At 53.8% G+C, this 16,417-nt stretch overlaps 1 protein-coding gene across 1 annotated transcript in view; it reads left to right on the top strand.

Moving 5' to 3' along the window:
- The first annotated feature begins 14,399 nt into the window (after positions 1 to 14,399).
- Positions 14,400 to 16,417, top strand: part of mrgbp (MRG/MORF4L binding protein) — a 10,903-nt gene continuing 8,885 nt past the window's right edge. Inside the window, exon 1 of the mRNA XM_048550335.2 lies at positions 14,400 to 14,621. Coding sequence (XP_048406292.1) covers positions 14,507 to 14,621 — 115 coding nt within the window. The 5' untranslated portion in view covers positions 14,400 to 14,506. The remainder of the gene's footprint in view (positions 14,622 to 16,417) is intronic.

Below are 16,417 nucleotides of genomic sequence, written 5' to 3'. Positions count from 1 at the left end.
CTCTCCCAGAAGGGAAAACACCCTTTACACATCTGTCAAGCTCCCCCAAGAATCTTGTATTTTTCAATAAGGTTATCTCTCATTGTTTCAAGACACCATTGCCTAATCTAATCAACCTCTCCTCATCATGCTGTCCCTCCCTAGCTGATAATAGCCTAGTGAACCTTCTCTGTACTGCCTCCAACGACAGTATATCTTTCCAAACTATTTACGATATTCCAGCTGCAATCTGACTAGTGCCTTCTATCGTTTTAGGGAAACCTCTCTACTTTTACACTCCATTCCCCTTGAAATGAAGGCCTATATTCCATTTGCCTTCCCTATCACCCACTGAGCTAGAATGAACCTTCTGCATTTCATGCATGAGAACCTCACACCCCTTATCAACCCCACCCCACGTTCAAATCCCTCCCTTCTGTGGCTTTTTGCTGTCTTTCTCGTTTAAGTCATAGAATCATACAACATAACACAGGCCCTTCAGCCCACCATGCCTCTGCTAACCAACAAGGACCAAACTATACCTATCGTATTCATCTGCACTTGGTCCATACCATGCCCTGGTATATTAATTGCTCATCCAGATATTTCTTAAATGTTGCAGGAATACTTGCCCCCAACACCTTCTCAGGCAGCACATCCTTGAATTATACCATCCTCTGGGTGAAAACGTTCTCTCTCACGTCTCTTCCCAAACACTTACTGCTCATTTTATATTTATGCCTTTTGGTCTTAGACACCTAACCCTAACCCTAACCTTAACCCTAACCCTAACCTTAACCCTAACCCTAACCCTAACCCTAACCCTAACCCTAACCCTAACCCTAACCCTAACCTTAACCCTAACCCTAACCCTAACCCTAATCCTAACCCTAACCCTAACCCTAACCCTAACCCTAACCCTAATCCCAACCCTAACCCTAACCCTAACCCTAACCCTAATCCTAACCCTAATCCTAACCCTAACCTAACCCTAACCCTAACCCTAATCCTAACCCTAACCCTAACCCTAACCCTAACCCTAACCCTAATCCTAACCCTAACCCTAACTCTAACCTTAACCCTAACCCTAACCCTAACCCTAACCGTAACTCTAACCCTAACCCTAACCCTAACCCTAACCCTAACCCTAACCCCAACTCTAACCCTAACCCTAACTCTAACCCTAACCCTTACCCTATCGTAATCTATTCTATCTATCCCTCTCATAATTTTGTACACCTCAATCAGATCTCCCGTCAGTCTCTTCTGCTCCAAGGAAAACAAACACAGCCCATCTGGTCTCTCCTCATCACAGAGACATTCCATCCCAAGCAACATCCTGATGTACCTCTCCAGCACAATCATATCCTTCCAATAGTGTGGCAACCAGGGCTGCACATCTGGCCACAGTGTCCTATCTGTAGCCTGATAAAATATTCATAGAAGGCTAATATTGTTCTAATATTCTTTGGCCTGGTTAATGAAGGCAAGCATCTCACATGCCTTACCCACACTGTCTGCCTGTGTTGACACCTTCAGGGATCTATGGGCAGTACTGCCTGGGGACCTATCATACATTGTAGGTGTTTCCCTTACTAGGCTTCACCGAATGCATCACCTCACACTTATTGGGATTAAATTCCATCTGCCATTACTCTGCCCAATTTACCAGCTGATCAACATCAGACTGTAGCCTGAGACCATCCTATTCACTATCAACAACACTGCCAATTTCATGTCAGCTGCAAACATATTAATTTTACCTTCTATGTTCATAGAACATAGAACTGTACAGCACAGTACGGGCCCTTCGGCCCACAATGTTGTGCTGAATATTTATCCTAAACCTAAGGTCTATCTAACCTCCACCCCTACCTTACATTGTCATCCAAATGCCTATCTAATAGTCTCTTAAATGCCCCTAATGAGGCTGACTCCACTACCCTCTCCAGCAATGCATTCCACGCCCCTACCACTATCTGAGTAAAGAACCTACCTCTGACGTCTCCCCGATATCGACCTCCACTCACTTTAAAACTATGCCCCCTTGTATTAGCTACCTCCACCAGAAAAAGTCTCTGACTGTCTACTCTATCTATACCTCTGATCATTTTGTACACCTCTATCAAGTCACCTCTCATCCTTTGTCATTCTAAAGAGAAAAGCCCTAGCTCTCTCAATCTTTCCATGTAAGACCTTCCCTCCGTTCCAGGCAACATCCTTGTAAATCTCCTCTGCAACTTTTCCAATGCTTCCACATCTTTCCTGTATTGAGGTGACCAGAACTGGACACACTACTCCAGATGTGGCCTAACCAGGCTTTTGTATAGCTGGAGCATAACTTCATGGCTGTTGAACTCAATTTCTCTATTAATGAAAGCTAACACGCCATATGCCTTCATAATAACTCTATCCATCTGGGTGGCAGCTTTCAGGGAACTGTGAACATGAACCCCAAGATCCTTCTGCTCCTCCACACTGCCAAGAATCTTTCCATTAACCCTGTATTCTGCTTTCAAGTGTGTCCTTCCAAAATGAATCACCTCACACTTTTCAGGGTTAAACTCCATCTGCCACTTCTCAGCCCAGCTCTGCATTCTATCAATGTCCTTTGGTAACATAGAACAGCCCTCCGCACTGTCCACAACGCAACCCACCTTCGTATCATCCGCGAACGTACTAATCCACCCTTCCACTCCTACATCCAAATCATTTACAAAAATCACAAATAGAAGAGGACCCAGAATAGATCCTTGTGATACACCACTCGTAACTGAGCACCATGTTGAATATTTTCCATCCACTACCACCCTTTGTCTTCAAGCTGTGAATGTACATAACAAGTAGCAAGTGTCCCAGCACTGATTCCAGTGCTATACCAGTGGTCACAGGCATCCAATTGCGAAAACATCACTCCACAGCCAATCTCCCTTTATCTCCTACTTAGTAAGCCAAGTTTGGACCCAGTTTGACAACTTGTCTTCACTTTTGGACCAGCATGCCATGCGAGACCTTTAAATAATATTGAGCTCCACTATTCTTCCTGCAAAACAGCATAACTTCACATTTTGAGATAACAAGGTGTAGAGCTGGATGAACATAGCAGGCCAAGCAGCATCAGAGGAGCAGGAAAGCTGACGTTTCGTCACCTTGAGGCTCACCTTGTTATCTCTGATTCTCCAGCATCTGCAGTTCCTACTATCTCTTACTTCACATTTTCCCCACTTTATATTCCATTTGCCAAAGGTTTACCCATTTGTTAACATGTCTATATCGCTCTGCAGACTCTTCATGTCACTCTGATCATTCCCTCTCCACCTCATTGTAGGAATCATTGTAGGAATCCCCCAAAGACTCGATTTCCTCTCAGTGCCATCTGCAAACTTGGCGATAGTTCATTGACTTCCTCCTTCAAGTCATGAACAAACATTGGAAATGATTGTGGCCTGTTATTTTCCAAGAAGGACCAATGGTGCTGAATTGTTGAACAGCAGCTGCTTTATTAAGGAGGCGTTCACTCGACATGTCGCTGTTTGTCTACCCCAGGCAGTTGATAATGTCAACATTACATCTTGTGATCAGACTCTTTAAGTGACAGACCACCAGACTGACACAGACAGACAACAACTTGCCCCTTTCCACAGGGATTCCTACAATGAAACATTTACAATCATAACCACACCAGTCAGTAGTAGGATGTTCCAGAGAGCACGATGATTCCTGTGAGGCTATCAGAGCACCTCAGGTATCTGTTTATTTTTTTGCTGGTGTTTTATGAATGCTAGATGAGATGACTGAATGTTTAGAAATTTGCACAGTGTCATGGTATTCTTCACAGCAATACTGCATCCCTCAGATGCTGCTGGTACTGGTCTGTCCTCAGGTCTCTATTTGACACAGTTATTTGCAGATCTTCAATTAATGTTGTCACTGGGACTTGTTGTCAAGAGTTGATCTGCGTGTGTTCTCCATACTACATTGTCTCTTATCTGTAAGGTGTAGGAGACCAGTCCACTCTGTGCTACAATGATGGTTGGTACACACTTATCACCGGGGTTGTAATTCCTTGCCAAAAAGAAAAAAGAACAATCAACAAAGAAAATTACAGCACAGGAACAGGCCCTTTGACCCTCCTGCGCCAATCCAGATCCTCTATCTAAACCTGTCACCTATTTTCCAAGGATCTGCATCCCTCTGCTACCTGCCCATTCATGTATCTGTATAGATACATCTTAAATGACGCTATTGTGCCCGCCTCTACCATCTCTGCTGGTAACGCATTCCAGGCACCCACCACCCTCTGCGTAAAGAGCTTTTCACACAAATCTCCCTTAAACTTTTCTCCTCTCACCATGAAATCGTGACCCCAAGTAATTGAGTCCCCCACTCCAGGAAAAGGCTTCTTGCTATCCACCCTGTCTATACCCCTCATGATTTTGTAGACCTCAATCAGGTCCTCCCTCAGCCTCTGTCTTTCAAACGTAAATAATCCTAATCTACTCAACCTCTCTTCATAGCTAGCACCCTGCATACCAGGCAACATCCTGGTGAACCTCCTCTGCACCCTCTCCAAAACATCCACATCCTTTTGGTAATGTGGCGACCAGAACTGTACACAGTACTCCAAATGTGGCCAAACCAAAGTCTTATACAACTGTAACATGACCTGCCAACTCTTGTACTCAATACCCCATCCGATGAATGAAGGCATGCTGTATGCCTTCTTGACCATTCTATTGACCTGCGTTGCCACCTTCAGGGAACAATGGACCTGAACACCCAGATCTCTCTGAACATTAACTTTCCCCAGGACTTTTCCATTTACTGTATAGTTTGCTCGTGAATTAGATCTTCCAAAATGCATCACCTCATATTTGCCTGGATTGAATTCCATCTGTCATTTATCTGCCCAACTCCCCGGTCTATCTATATTGTGCTGCATTCTCTGACAGTCCCCTTCACTATCTGCTACTCCACCAATCCTAGTGTCATCAGCAAACTTGCTGATCAGACCACCTACACCTTCCTTCAGATCATTTACATATATCACAACCAACAGATTGTGTAGGGGGATGGGCTTAGATTAGTTCACAGGTCGGCGTGACATCGAGGGCTGAAGGGCCTGTTCTGCGCTGTATTATTCTATGTTCTATGTTCTATGTTCTAACAGTGTCCCATCACGGATCCCTGTGGAACGCCACTGGTCACAGTTCTCCAATTTAAGAAACCCCCTTCCACAACAACTCTCTTTCTCCTGTTGCCAAGCCAGTTCTCTATCCATCTCGCTAGCACACCCTGGGCCCCTTGTGACTTCACTTTCTCCATCAGCCTACCATGGGAAACCTTATCAAACACCTTACTGAAGTCTATGTATATGGCATCTACAGCCCTTCCCTCATCTATCAACTTTGACACTCCCTCAAAGAATTCAATCAAGTTGGTAAGACATGACCTTCCCTGCACAAAACCATGCTGCCTATCACTGATAAGCTTATTTTCTTCCAAATGTAAATACATCCTATCCCTCAGTGTCTTCTCAAGCAGGTTCCCCACCACTGACATCAGCCTCACCGGTCGATAATTACCTGGATTATCCTTGCTACCCTTCTTAAACAAGGGGACAACATTAACAATTCTCCAGTCCTCCAAGACCTCACCCGTGTTTAAGGATGCTGCAAAGATATCTATTAAGGCCCCAGCTATTTCCTCTCTCGCTTCCCTCAGTAACCTGTGATAGATCTCATCTGGACCAGGGGACTTGTCCACCCTAATGCCTTTTCAAATACCCAACACTTCCCCCCTTTCTTATGCTGACTTGACCTAGAGTAATCAAACATCTATCCCTCACCTCAACATCCGACATGTCCCTCTCTTCAATGAATACCGATGCAAAGTACTCATTAAGAATCTCACTCATTTTCTCCGACTCCTCACATAACTTCCCTCCTTTGTCCTTGAGTGGGCCAACCCTTTCTCTAGTTACCCTCTTGCTCCTTATGTATGAATAAAAGGCTTTGGGATTTTCCTTAACCCTGTTTGCTGAAGATATTTATTGACCCCTTTTAGCCCTCTTAATTCCTCATTTCAGATTTAGTGGTACTGATTGGGAGGTAAGTTTCCCATTTAAATACTTACCTTGTGCAATCAGCGGCCTCCATTTTTTGCAGCAGCGGCAGCAGGAGCGGTGAGAGCGAGGACCGGGGGCTGCCGAGAAAGTAAGCTCTACATTTCGGCAGCAGAGCTGAGTGTGAGCGATCAAATTGCGCTCTAGGAAGGTGAGTGAACGGATATATTTGGGCAGTGGCTAAACTGGAGGCATGACACGTGTAGTGTCTCACACCCGGTCTCCTCCTCTGACCAAAAAAAGCCGACTCTGGTATGTTGAGAAGATAAGGTTTTTCTTTTTGTTTTTTTTAATTGTGTGCATTTATCTAGTATTTGATATTACAGTGGGACTAAGTTAAGCTTAAGAGTAAAAATGGCGAGATATCCTGGACCCAAAGGAGAAAACAAAGTTAGCGTTTCGGGTCCAGTGACCCTTCCTCAGAACAAAGCTTCCTCAGCTTTCCCTGCACTGTTCACCTCGTCTCCGTGGTGAATACTTTCTGTTTTACCTCACTGGCTGGACCTGCTTTATTGCACGGATGGCATCTTTTGACTTATTTTATTCTTTCTATTAAAGCTTCTGCAAGATCCGCAGTGAGGACAACTATTCTGCTTTTTTGTCCATGAATCAGTGGATCGATCCAGTGAATCTTTATCCTCGTCACAGGTTTTCTTCTTGTGTCCCGTTCTGCGAATGGCCAGGAGGTTGAAATGTTGAACAGCAGGAGCTTTATTCAGGAGATGTTTACTCTGCAGGCGTCAAGATTTGACAGAGCTGTTTGTCATGTGATCAGACTCTCAAAGTGATAGCCCACCATACTTAAACAAAATGGCCCAGCGCTGGTCGCTGTGGGACACCGCTAGTTACAGATTGCCATTCTGAAAAAGCCCCATTATTCCAAAGGTCCATCTCCCATTTGTTAGTCAACCCTCCATGTATATTAATATACTATCTCCAACAGCATGGCTCCAAACTTATTAATTCGCCTAACATGTGGCACCTTATCAAATCTCTTCTGAAAATCCTAATACATTACATGCTCTGCTTCCCTCTGAATCACCCTGCTTCTTATCTTCTTAAAGAATTTTAATAAATTTGCCAGGGATGTTTTCTCCTTCGTGAAGCCAATCTGGCTTTGCTTGATCATATTATGCTTTTCTAAATGCTCTGTTGTGATAGTTTTTAGGGCTGATGAATATTTTCCCAATAGCAGCCTGTATCACACTGTAAGGATTCTTTGAACAGAAGTTAAGCTAACTGGCCTACATTGCGGAGAGACCACTCTCTCCGTGACTCCCTTGTTCGCTCCACACTGCCCTCCAACCCCACCACACCCGGCACCTTCCCCTGCAACCGCAGGAAATGCTACACTTGTCCCCACACCTCCTCCCTCACCCCCATCCCAGGCCCCAAGATGACATTCCACATTAAGCAGAGGTTCACCTGCACATCTGCCAATGTGGTATACTGCATCCACTGTACCCGGTGCGGCTTTCTCTACATTGGGGAAACCAAGCGGAGGCTTGGGGACCGCTTTGCAGAACACCTCCGCTCAGTTCGCAACAAACAACTGCACCTCCCAGTCGCAAACCATTTTCACTCCCCCTCCCATTCTCTTGATGACATGTCCATCATGGGCCTCCTGCACTGCCACAATGATGCCACCCGAAGGTTGCAGGAACAGCAACTCATATTCCGCCTGGGAACCCTGCAGCCATATGGTATCAATGTGGACTTCACCAGTTTCAAAATCTCCCCTTCCCCCACTGCATCCCTAAACCAGCCCAGTTCATCCCCTCCCCCCACTGCACCACACAACCAGCCCAGCTCTTCCCCCCCACCCACTGCATCCCAAAACCAGTCCAACCTGTCTCTGCCTCCCTAACCGGTTCTTCCTCTCACCCATCCCTTCCTCCCACCCCAAGCCGCACCCCCAGCTACCTACTAACCTCATCCCACCTCCTTGACCTGTCCGTCTTCCCTGGACTGACCTATCCCCTCCCTACCTCCCCACCTACACCCTCTCCACCTATCTTCTTTACTCTCCATCTTCGGTCCGCCTCCCCCTCTCTCCCTATTTATTCCAGTTCCCTCCCCCCATCCCCCTCTCTGATGAAGGGTCTAGGCCCGAAACGTCAGCTTTTGTGCTCCTGAGATGCTGCTTGGCCTGCTGTGTTCATCCAGCCTCACATTTTATTATCTTGGCCTACATTGTTCTCTTGAGGAAGCGTGTGAGATCTGAAAATAATACCCAAGAGGGTCTCACTTGGCCGTTTCATGAGCAGTGAAGGGTTAGCCATGTTCTGACCAGAGTATTATTGTATTGAGCAGGCTTGGTAAGGACAGCAGATATATGTACATTCCAGGCACTTTCTAGATGACTGCAATTCTAGTTCTTAATGGGCAACAAATATTCTAGCCCACGAACCCCTGGGACCCATTCTACTTTGAAGCAATTCAGAGGTGGTTCATTGACTGACTGCAGGGATGAGGCAGGCAATCCAAGACGAAATGCTGAACAGGCATCCTTTCGGGTTTAGAAGGAAAAAGGGGGTGAAATATGTGAGAATTTGGAAGGACTGAACAGGGTTGATCCTGTCCTGGTCCTCACACAGAATCATAGCTGTCATTCTGAAGGGGCAGGTAAGGTACATCCGATTGGGCTAAAAATTTCAGACAGGTTTAATGAACCTGGCAATGTGCAGTTAGAGAGCTGGTGTGGGATAAAGGCTGGGGCAGCGGGTGAGGTGAAGGTGCGGCCTGCACCAGGAGTGAGGGGAGGGAAGGCCGCTGTTAGTTCATGCTCACACCCACCCTCCCGTTGCCACCCGGTCTTCTGCAGCTGCCGTGTTGCCCTTCCCAGAGGCAGGAGGCTATACTGACAGAGGAGGTAGCAGTAGGTCTGGGCAGGACAGACCACTGGCTGGAGAGGACCAGGCAATGATATCCTGACTCTTATAGGGTAAACCTCCAGCCCTGCCTCAGAGTCCGGGACCACCTCCAGCAATGTTGTCCTTGAGGCTGACTCTGTCCTTCCTCCAAAATTACACAATGGGCCTGTTGGCACAGCCAGGTCTTGGCAACAAAGTACAGGGGGCATTTTTCATTTGAATTAAACACGCTTCATTGCCACGTGGAGTCAACTGAGAACAGTGAAAAGTTTATAACTGGCCGCTTACAGCACTGTTAGGGATTAAGGTTCTTTGGTACAATACTGAGTAAAGAAACGAAGAAACAACGTCACTATACAATTATACACAGGATGACCATAGTCAGAAAACACAAAACAAAGTTAAAATGACATGACAGTCTCTCTCTGAGCCCTCTCAACAACAAAACAGCACAAGGGGCGTCCATGTGGCCTGATCACCGGCTGCAGCCACAAACCTCACTGGCCACGCTCCCTGTTCCACACCAGGTCATTGGTCACTAACATCCCCACCCTGGGTCATTGGTCACTAACGTCGCCACCCCGGGTCACTGGTCACTGATGTCCCCGCCCCGGGTCATTGGTCACTGACATCGCCACCCCACGTCACTGACGTCCCCGCCGCGGATCATTGGTCACTGACGTCGCCACCCCAGGTCACTGACGTCCCCGCCCCGGATCATTGGTCACTGACGTCCCCGCCCCAGGTCATTGGTCACTGACGTCCCCGCCCCGGGTCATTGGTCACTGACGTCCTCGCCCCAGGACACTGGTCACTGACGTCCCCGCTCTGGGCCATTGGTCACTGACATCCCGACCCCAGGTCACTGGTCAATGCCGTCCCCGCCCCAGGTCACTGGTCAATGCCATCCCGCCCCAGGTCACTGGTCAATGACGTCCCCGCCCTGGGTCACTGGACACTAACGTCCCTGCCTCGGGCCACTGGTCATTGACGCCCTGTCCCAGGTCACTGGTCACTGACGTCGCCGCCCTTGGTCACTGGTCACTGACATCCCAGCCCCAGGCCATGGGTCACTGACATCCCCGCCCTGGGTCATTGGTCACTGATGTTCCCGCCCCGGGTCACTGGTCACTGACGTCCTTGTCCCAAGTCACTGGTTACTGACGTCCTCACCTCGGGTCATTGGTCACTGATGTCCCCGCCCCGGGTCACTGGTCACTGATGTCCCTGCCCCGGGCCATTGGTCATTGACATCCCTCCCCAGGTCACTGGTCACTGACGGCCTCGCTCCGGGCCGTCAGTCACTGACATCCTCGCCCTGGGCCACTGGTGACTGGCATCCTCGCCCCGGGTCACTGGTCACTGACGTCCCCGCCCCGGGTCACTGGACACTGACGTGCCCGTCCTGGGCCATTTGTCACTGACATCCCAACCCCAGGTCACTGGTCAATGCCATCCCCGCCCCGGGTCACTGGTCAATGCCGTCCCGCCCCAGGTCACTGGTCAATGACGTCCCCGCCCTGGGTCACTGGACACTGGCGTCCCTGCCTCAGGCCACTGGTCATTGACGCCCCGTCCCAGGTCACTGATCACTGACGTCGCTGCCCTGGGTCACTGGTCACTGACATCCCAGCCCCAGGCCATTGGTCACTGGCATCCCCGCCTCGGGTCATTGGTCACTGATGTCCCCGCCCCGGGTCACTGGTCACTTACGTCCCCACCCCGGGTCACTGGTCACTTACGTCCCCACCCCGGGTCACTGGTCACTGACGTCCTTGTCCCAAGTCACTGGTTACTGACGTCCTCACCTCGGGTCATTGGTCACTGATGTCCCCGCCCTGGATCACTGGTCAGTGATGTCCCCGCCCCGGGTTACTGGTCAGTGATGTCCCTGCCCCGGGCCATTGGTCATTGACATCCCCCCCCAGGTCACTGGTCACTGACGTCCCCGCTCTGGGCTATTGGTCATTGACATCCCTCCCCAGGTCACTGGTCATTGACGGCCTCGCTCCGGGCCGTCAGTCACTGACGTCCTCGCCCTGGGCCACTGGTGACTGGCGTCCTCGCCCCGGGTCACTGGTCACTGACGTCCCCGCCCCGGGTCACTGGACACTGACGTCCCCGCTCTGGGCCATTGGTCACTGACATCCCGACCCCAGGTCACTGGTCAATGCCGTCCCTGCCCCGGGTCACTGGTGACTGGCGTCCTCGCCCCGGGTCACTGGTCACTGACGTCCCTGCCCCGGGTCACTGGTCACTGACGTGCCCGTCCTGGGCCATTGGTCACTGACATCCCGACCCCAGGTCACTGGTCAATGCCATCCCCGCCCCGGGTCACTGGTCAATGCCGTCCCGCCCCAGGTCACTGGTCAATGACGTCCCCGCCCTGGGTCACTGGACACTGGTGTCCCTGCCTCAGGCCACTGGTCATTGACGCCCCGTCCCAGGTCACTGATCACTGACGTCGCTGCCCTGGGTCACTGGTCACTGACATCCCAGCCCCAGGCCATTGGTCACTGGCATCCCCGCCCCGGGTCATTGGTCACTGATGTCCCCGCCCCGGGTCACTGGTCACTTACGTCCCCACCCCGGGTCACTGGTCACTGACGTCCTTGTCCCAAGTCACTGGTTACTGACGTCCTCACCTCGGGTCATTGGTCACTGATGTCCCCGCCCTGGGTCACTGGTCAGTGATGTCCCTGCCCCGGGTCACTGGTCACTGATGTCCCTGCCCCGGGCCATTGGTCATTGACATCCCCCCCCAGGTCACTGGTCACTGACGGCCTCGCTCCGGGCTGTCAGTCACTGACGTCCTCGCCCTGGGCCACTGGTGACTGGCGTCCTCGTCCCGGGTCACTGGTCACTGACAGCCCCGCCCCGGGTCACTGGTCACTGACGTCCCCGCCCCAGGTCACTGGTCACTGATGTCTCCGTTCCATGTCACTGGCATCTCTGCTGACCGCTGACCTGACTTCAGAAGCCTGAGCAAGTTTCTGAGGCTGAGAGGAAGGAGGTGAGAGTGAAGGGAACATAAAAAGTTTGAAACAGACTGGGCGGAGTGGAGGAGCTCAGTTCACAGCTTGAAAACAGGAACACAACAGGATGCTTCCTCTCGTGGGGAGGACTGCAACTAGGGAGCAGAGTTTATTAATAATTACATGTAGATAAGGGGGAAGTTTTCTCTCATCTGGGCATTTCTCTTCCTCAGAAGTGGTTGTGTCATTGTATTTCTGAAAGTTGAGCTGGATGTTTGTTTTAGGATTTACAGTTAAAGCTGACAGGTGCAAATGGGGGAGTAAATAATGCTGTAGGTTTCAGGGCCGTGTGCAGGAAGGTGAGATTGGAATGGGCATCTGGGTGTTTTTGGACATGGTGGGCTGAAATACCCTCTTCTGTGCCCAAGCATTTCTATCATTCTGCCTCGAGAGTAGTAATATCTGGATTTCTCCCAGTGCCACGAGCTAGTAAGGGTAGGAATAGGAGGAGAGAGCAAGTGAATGTGTGGCTGAGCTGGTGCAGGGGAGAAGGAGTCACATTCTTGGATTATTGGGATCTCTTCCGGCCCAGAAGTGATGTGTATAAGAAGGACGGGTCACGCCTGAATTGGAAGGGGGCTAATGTACTGGTGGGGAATTGACTAGAGCTGCTCAGGGGGATTTGAGTGAGTAAGAGGGGTGGGGGCCCAGGGAGATAGTGAGGAAAGAGAACAGTCTGAGGTAGGTACAGTTGGGAAAAGAAGCAAATCAAACAGGTAGGAACAAAGCAGAGGATGAGGTCGGACCGATAGATTAAACTGCATTTATTTCAAAGTGAGAGGCCTAACAGGTAAGGCAGATGAACTCAGGGCATGGTTCGGAACATGGGACTAGACGGACCACGGCTTTTCATCATTTATATAAATGATTTGGATGTGAACTTAGGAGGTTTTTTTCAACTTAAGTTTGCAGATGACATGAAGATTGAAGGTTAACTCAGAGTACAATGGGATCTTAATCAGACAGATGCTGCATTTTGGAAAGGTAAATCAGGGCAAGACTTATACACTTCATGGTCTGACCACAACAAGAAAACACAACACAGCCAGACACACCAATCACCCTACTGTACATCAGGGTTATTTCAGAGATGACCACAAGACTACTCAGACCCCGAGGTCAGACAATATAGTGTAGAGCTGGAGGAACACCACAGGCTAGGCAGCATCAGGGAATCATGAAAGTTGATGTTTCAGGTCGTGACCCTTCAGAAATGGGGAGGGGAGGAGGGGTGTGGCTGGAGAAAGTAGGTGGGATGGTGATAGGTGAGTGCAGGTAGGGAATGGTGGGGATTGGTCAGTGAGGTGGGTGGGTGGATAGGTGGGAGAGAAGATGGACAGGTTGTGTCAGGTCAAGGATATGGGGGATGAGGGAGGGTTGGACTTGGGATGAGGCCGGGGGTGGGGAGATTTAAAAACCGGTGAAGTCCATGTTTGGGCCATTGAGCTGCAGGTTCCTGTGTCATCTATGGCTCCAGCATCTACAGTTCATGCCACAAGTGGAAGCTTAGGGTCTTTTTTACAGAGATAATGGGAACTGCAGATGCTGGAGAATCCGAAATAACAAAGCGTGAACCTGGATGAACACAGCAGGCCAAGCAGCATCTTAGGAGCACAAAAGCTGACATTTCGGGCCTAGACCTATCATCAGAGAGGGGGATGGGGGGAGGGAACTGGAATAAATAGGGAGAGAGGGGGAGGTGGACCGAAGATGGATAGAGGAGAAGATAGATGGAGAGGAGAGTATGGGTGGGGAGGTAGAGAGGGGGATAAGTCAGTCCGGGGAGGACAGACAGGTCAGGGGCAGGATGAGGTTTGTCCAGGGATGCCTAACCCGAAGAAGTTACCCTCCTCCCTCTGGACAAACCTCAGGGGATCTCTCTCCCACTGCAACTCTCCTCTCCACCCTCTCTTCTTTACTCTCCATCTTCGGTCCGCCTCCCCCTCTCTCCCTATTTATTCCAGTTCCCTCTCCCCATCCCCCTCTCTGATGAAGGGTCTAGGCCCGAAACGTCAGCTTTTGTGCTCCTGAGATGCTGCTGGGCCTGCTGTGTTCATCCAGCCTCACATTTTGTTATCTTGGGTCTTTTTTACACACAGTGTTGTGTGAAGCTTCATTTTCCCAATGTACAGGAGACATTAGGCCAGGGTGGAATGTCTGCGCCAACTCTCATTACCAACAACTGCTCCCTACTCATGGCAGGAAGGGGGCAGCAACCACGTGCTGACAGTGAGGGGGCGGGGCCTGGTACTGATGGGGCGTGGTCAGGGGGCGGGGCGCAACTTGGAGGGCACGAAAACGAGGCCACAGGGGGCAGGGCGGGGACGGAGCAGAGCGGAGAGGACGGGGCAGAGAGGGCGGGGCCGGGGCGCCCGGAGGTGGAGCGGGTGCGGAGTGGGCGGGGCCGGGGCGCTCGGAGGCGGGGCAGAGTGGCGAGTTTTCCGTTGCGGGTAGGCCTCAGGCTTCAGCCCTTGAGTGCGGCCCGGTGCCCGGTCATGGCCGAAGTGCAGGCGTCGCCCTTGGAGAAGGAGCGGGAGGAGGAGGCGGTCTCCTGGAGTCCGGAGGTGGAGGTCTGCCTTTTCCACGCGATGTTGGGCCACAAGCCCGTTGGTGAGTCCGGGACCCAGAGGTGTAGCTACAGCCCCGCCCCCCTTCCTCCCCGCCCCCCCCGCCCCCCTTCCTCCCCCGCCCCCCCGCCCCCCTTCCTCCCCCGCCCCCCCGCCCCCCTTCCTCCCCGCCCCCCTTCCTCCCCGCCCCCCTCCCCGCCCCCCCCCCCGCCGCCTCCCCGCCCCCCTCCCCGCCCCCCCCCCGCCCTCCCCGCCCCCCTTCCTCCCCGCCCCCCTTCCTCCCCGCCCCCCTTCCTCCCCGCCCCCCCTTCCTCCCCGCCCCCCTTTCCTCCCCGCCCCCTTTCCTCCCCGCCCCCCCGCCCCCTTTCCTCCCCGCCCCCCCGCCCCCTTTCCTCCCCGCCCCCCCCCCGCCCCCTTTCCTCCCCGCCCCCCCGCCCCCCTTCCTCCCCGCCCCCCCGCCCCCCTTCCTCCCCCGCCCCCCTTCCTCCCCGCCCCCCTTCCTCCCCGCCCCCCCCCGCCCCCCCGCCCCCCTTCCTCCCCGCCCCCCGCCCCCCTTCCTCCCCGCCCCCCTTCCTCCCCGCCCCCCCTCCCCTCCACCCCCACTCCCCTCCCCCCCTCCCCTCCACCCCCACTCCCCGCCCCCCCTCCACCCCCACTCCCCGCCCCCCCTCCTCCCCCTCCCCGCCTCCCCGCCCCCCCTCCCCGCCTCCCCGCCCCCCCTCCCTCCCCCCCCCTCCCTCCCCCTCCCCCCTCCCTCCCCCTCCCCGCCCCCCATCCCTCCTCCCCCCTCCCTCCCTCCCCCTCCCTCCCCCTCTCCCCCTCCTCCCCTCCTCCCCTCGCCCTCCTCCCCTCCCCCCTCTCCCCCTCCTCCCCTCCCTCCCTCCCCCTCCTCCCCCCCTCCCCTCTCCTCCCTCCCTCCCCCTCCTCCCCTCCCTCCCTCCCCCTCTCCCCCTCCTCCCCCCCTCCTCCCCCCCTCTCCCCCTCTCCCCCTCCTCCCCCTCCCCCCACCCCCTCTCCCCCTCCCCCTCCTCCCCCTCTCCCCCCCTCCCCCTGCCCCCCCTCCCCCTCCTCCCCCCCCCCTCCCCCCTCCCCCCCCCTCCCCCCCCTCCCCCCCTCTCCTCCCCCCTCCTCCTCCCTTCCTCCTCCCCCCCTCCCCCTCCCCCCTCCCCCCTCCCTCCCCCCTCCCCCCTCCCCCTCCCCCCCCTCCCCTCCCCCCTCCCCTCCCCTCCCCCCTCCCCTCCCCCCTCCCTCCCCTCCCCTCCCCTCCCTCCCCTCCTCCCCTCCCTCCCTCCCTCCCCCTCTCCCCCTCCTCCCCCCCTCTCCTCCCTCCTCCCCCTCTCCCCCTCCTCCCCCCTCCCTCCCCCTCCTCCCCCCTCCTCCCCCCCTCTCCCCCTCCTCCCCCCCTCTCCCCCTCCTCCCCCTCCCTCCCCCTCTCCCCACCCCTCCTCCCCCTCTCCCCCTCCTCCCCCTCTCCCCCTCCTCCCCCTCTCCCCCCCTCCCTCCCCTCCCCCTCTCCCCCCCTCCCTCCCTCCCCCCCCTCCCCCCCCTCCCCCCCTCCCCCCCCTCTCCTCCCCCCTCCCCCCCTCTCCTCCCCCCCTCTCCTCCCGTCTCCTCCCCTCCCCTCCCCCCTCCCCCCTCCCCTCCCCTCCCTCCCCTCCCCTCCCCTCCCCTCCCTCCCCTCCCTCCCTCCCCTCCCTCCCTCCCCTCCCCTCCCTCCCCTCCCCTCCCCTCTCCTCCTCCCCTCCCCTCTCCTCCCCTCCCCCCCCTCCCCCCCCCCTCCCCCCCTCCCCCCCTCCCCTCCCCCCCTCCCCCCCTCCCCTCCCCTCCCCCCTCCCTCCC

The sequence above is a fragment of the Stegostoma tigrinum genome, chromosome 19, assembly GCF_030684315.1.
Source record: "Stegostoma tigrinum isolate sSteTig4 chromosome 19, sSteTig4.hap1, whole genome shotgun sequence".
NCBI classification, from domain to species: Eukaryota; Metazoa; Chordata; class Chondrichthyes; order Orectolobiformes; family Stegostomatidae; genus Stegostoma; species Stegostoma tigrinum.
This window is presented reverse-complemented; position numbering and strand designations above follow the sequence as displayed.